The sequence below is a fragment of the Phytophthora parasitica genome (assembly GCF_000247585.1).
Source record: "Phytophthora parasitica INRA-310 unplaced genomic scaffold supercont2.8, whole genome shotgun sequence".
Taxonomy (NCBI): Eukaryota; Oomycota; class Peronosporomycetes; order Peronosporales; family Peronosporaceae; genus Phytophthora; species Phytophthora nicotianae.
The window spans coordinates 980,138-980,952 of NW_008648994.1; the positions used below are offsets into that span (position 1 = coordinate 980,138).

At 57.2% G+C, this 815-nt stretch overlaps 1 protein-coding gene across 1 annotated transcript; it reads left to right on the plus strand.

Annotated features, from left to right (window-relative positions):
- Positions 1 to 85: 85 nt before the first annotated feature.
- On the plus strand, positions 86 to 775 carry PPTG_21777 (hypothetical protein; the record flags this gene model as incomplete). Its single annotated transcript, XM_008899962.1, has 3 exons — positions 86 to 191; positions 248 to 642; positions 722 to 775. 3 exons carry the CDS (start codon positions 86 to 88, stop codon positions 773 to 775), a joined length of 555 nt encoding a protein of 184 aa, XP_008898210.1.
- Between the last annotated feature and the right edge of the window lie 40 nt (positions 776 to 815).

The window sequence follows — 815 nt, forward strand, 5'->3', positions numbered from 1 at the left end:
ACGTGATTACTACATTGGACTCCTTCATGAGCTCCGATGATATGTGCCGAAGAAAACTTCGCGCAAAAGCAGAGTGCCAGAGTGGATGGCACTCTGTCAGGCGTGGAACGCATTCGTTGTGAACTTCAACAACGATGCGAAAGCTTGTAACGAGCGCATTACTGCGGCTCGCCAGCGCTTCGAGACAGGCGGTACATGATCGATCGCCTACACAGCTTCACTGTGTACGCGGGAATTCCCTGCACAGTTCCATCTGGAACTGCGTGTTCGCACTGCCGGTTCGGGGCAGTGCGCCTTTCAGAACGCGATGTGCGCGGATACACGACTGTGCGTGTACCTGCTTCTCTGCGAGAACTCCGTGCTCAACTTGAGGAACGAGATGCACCCGGTGCCAGTTCTCGCAGTATTAGTGCAGGCACTATGCCTGCACTCGGTTCTGCGCCTCGTACGCCCTCACCATTTGCGGAACGTCCTCCATCAGGACGTTCCGCGGTTCCCACGTATCTCGGTGGGGAGGAAATCCTCCATAACGAATACGAAGACGAGCCTGATCTCGGTTCGTCTTCGGGGCTTCAGAGCCCACTATCCGCTCGACAATCCAACGTGCCAGGCCGCGTGCGTCCCCCAGCGGCGGTGGCGGAGGTAGATAGATACCCCTCATATAGTCAACCCCAGGTTGACAAAGAATCTCACGCTCTGCTTGACCGTGTTGCCGCTCTAGAACAATCCCAGAGCGCGGAGCTTGCGGCTCTGCAACAGGAGCTGCGCGTCTTAAGAGCGCAGGTCGCAACGGCCGCTCAGACCGCTTCCGACAT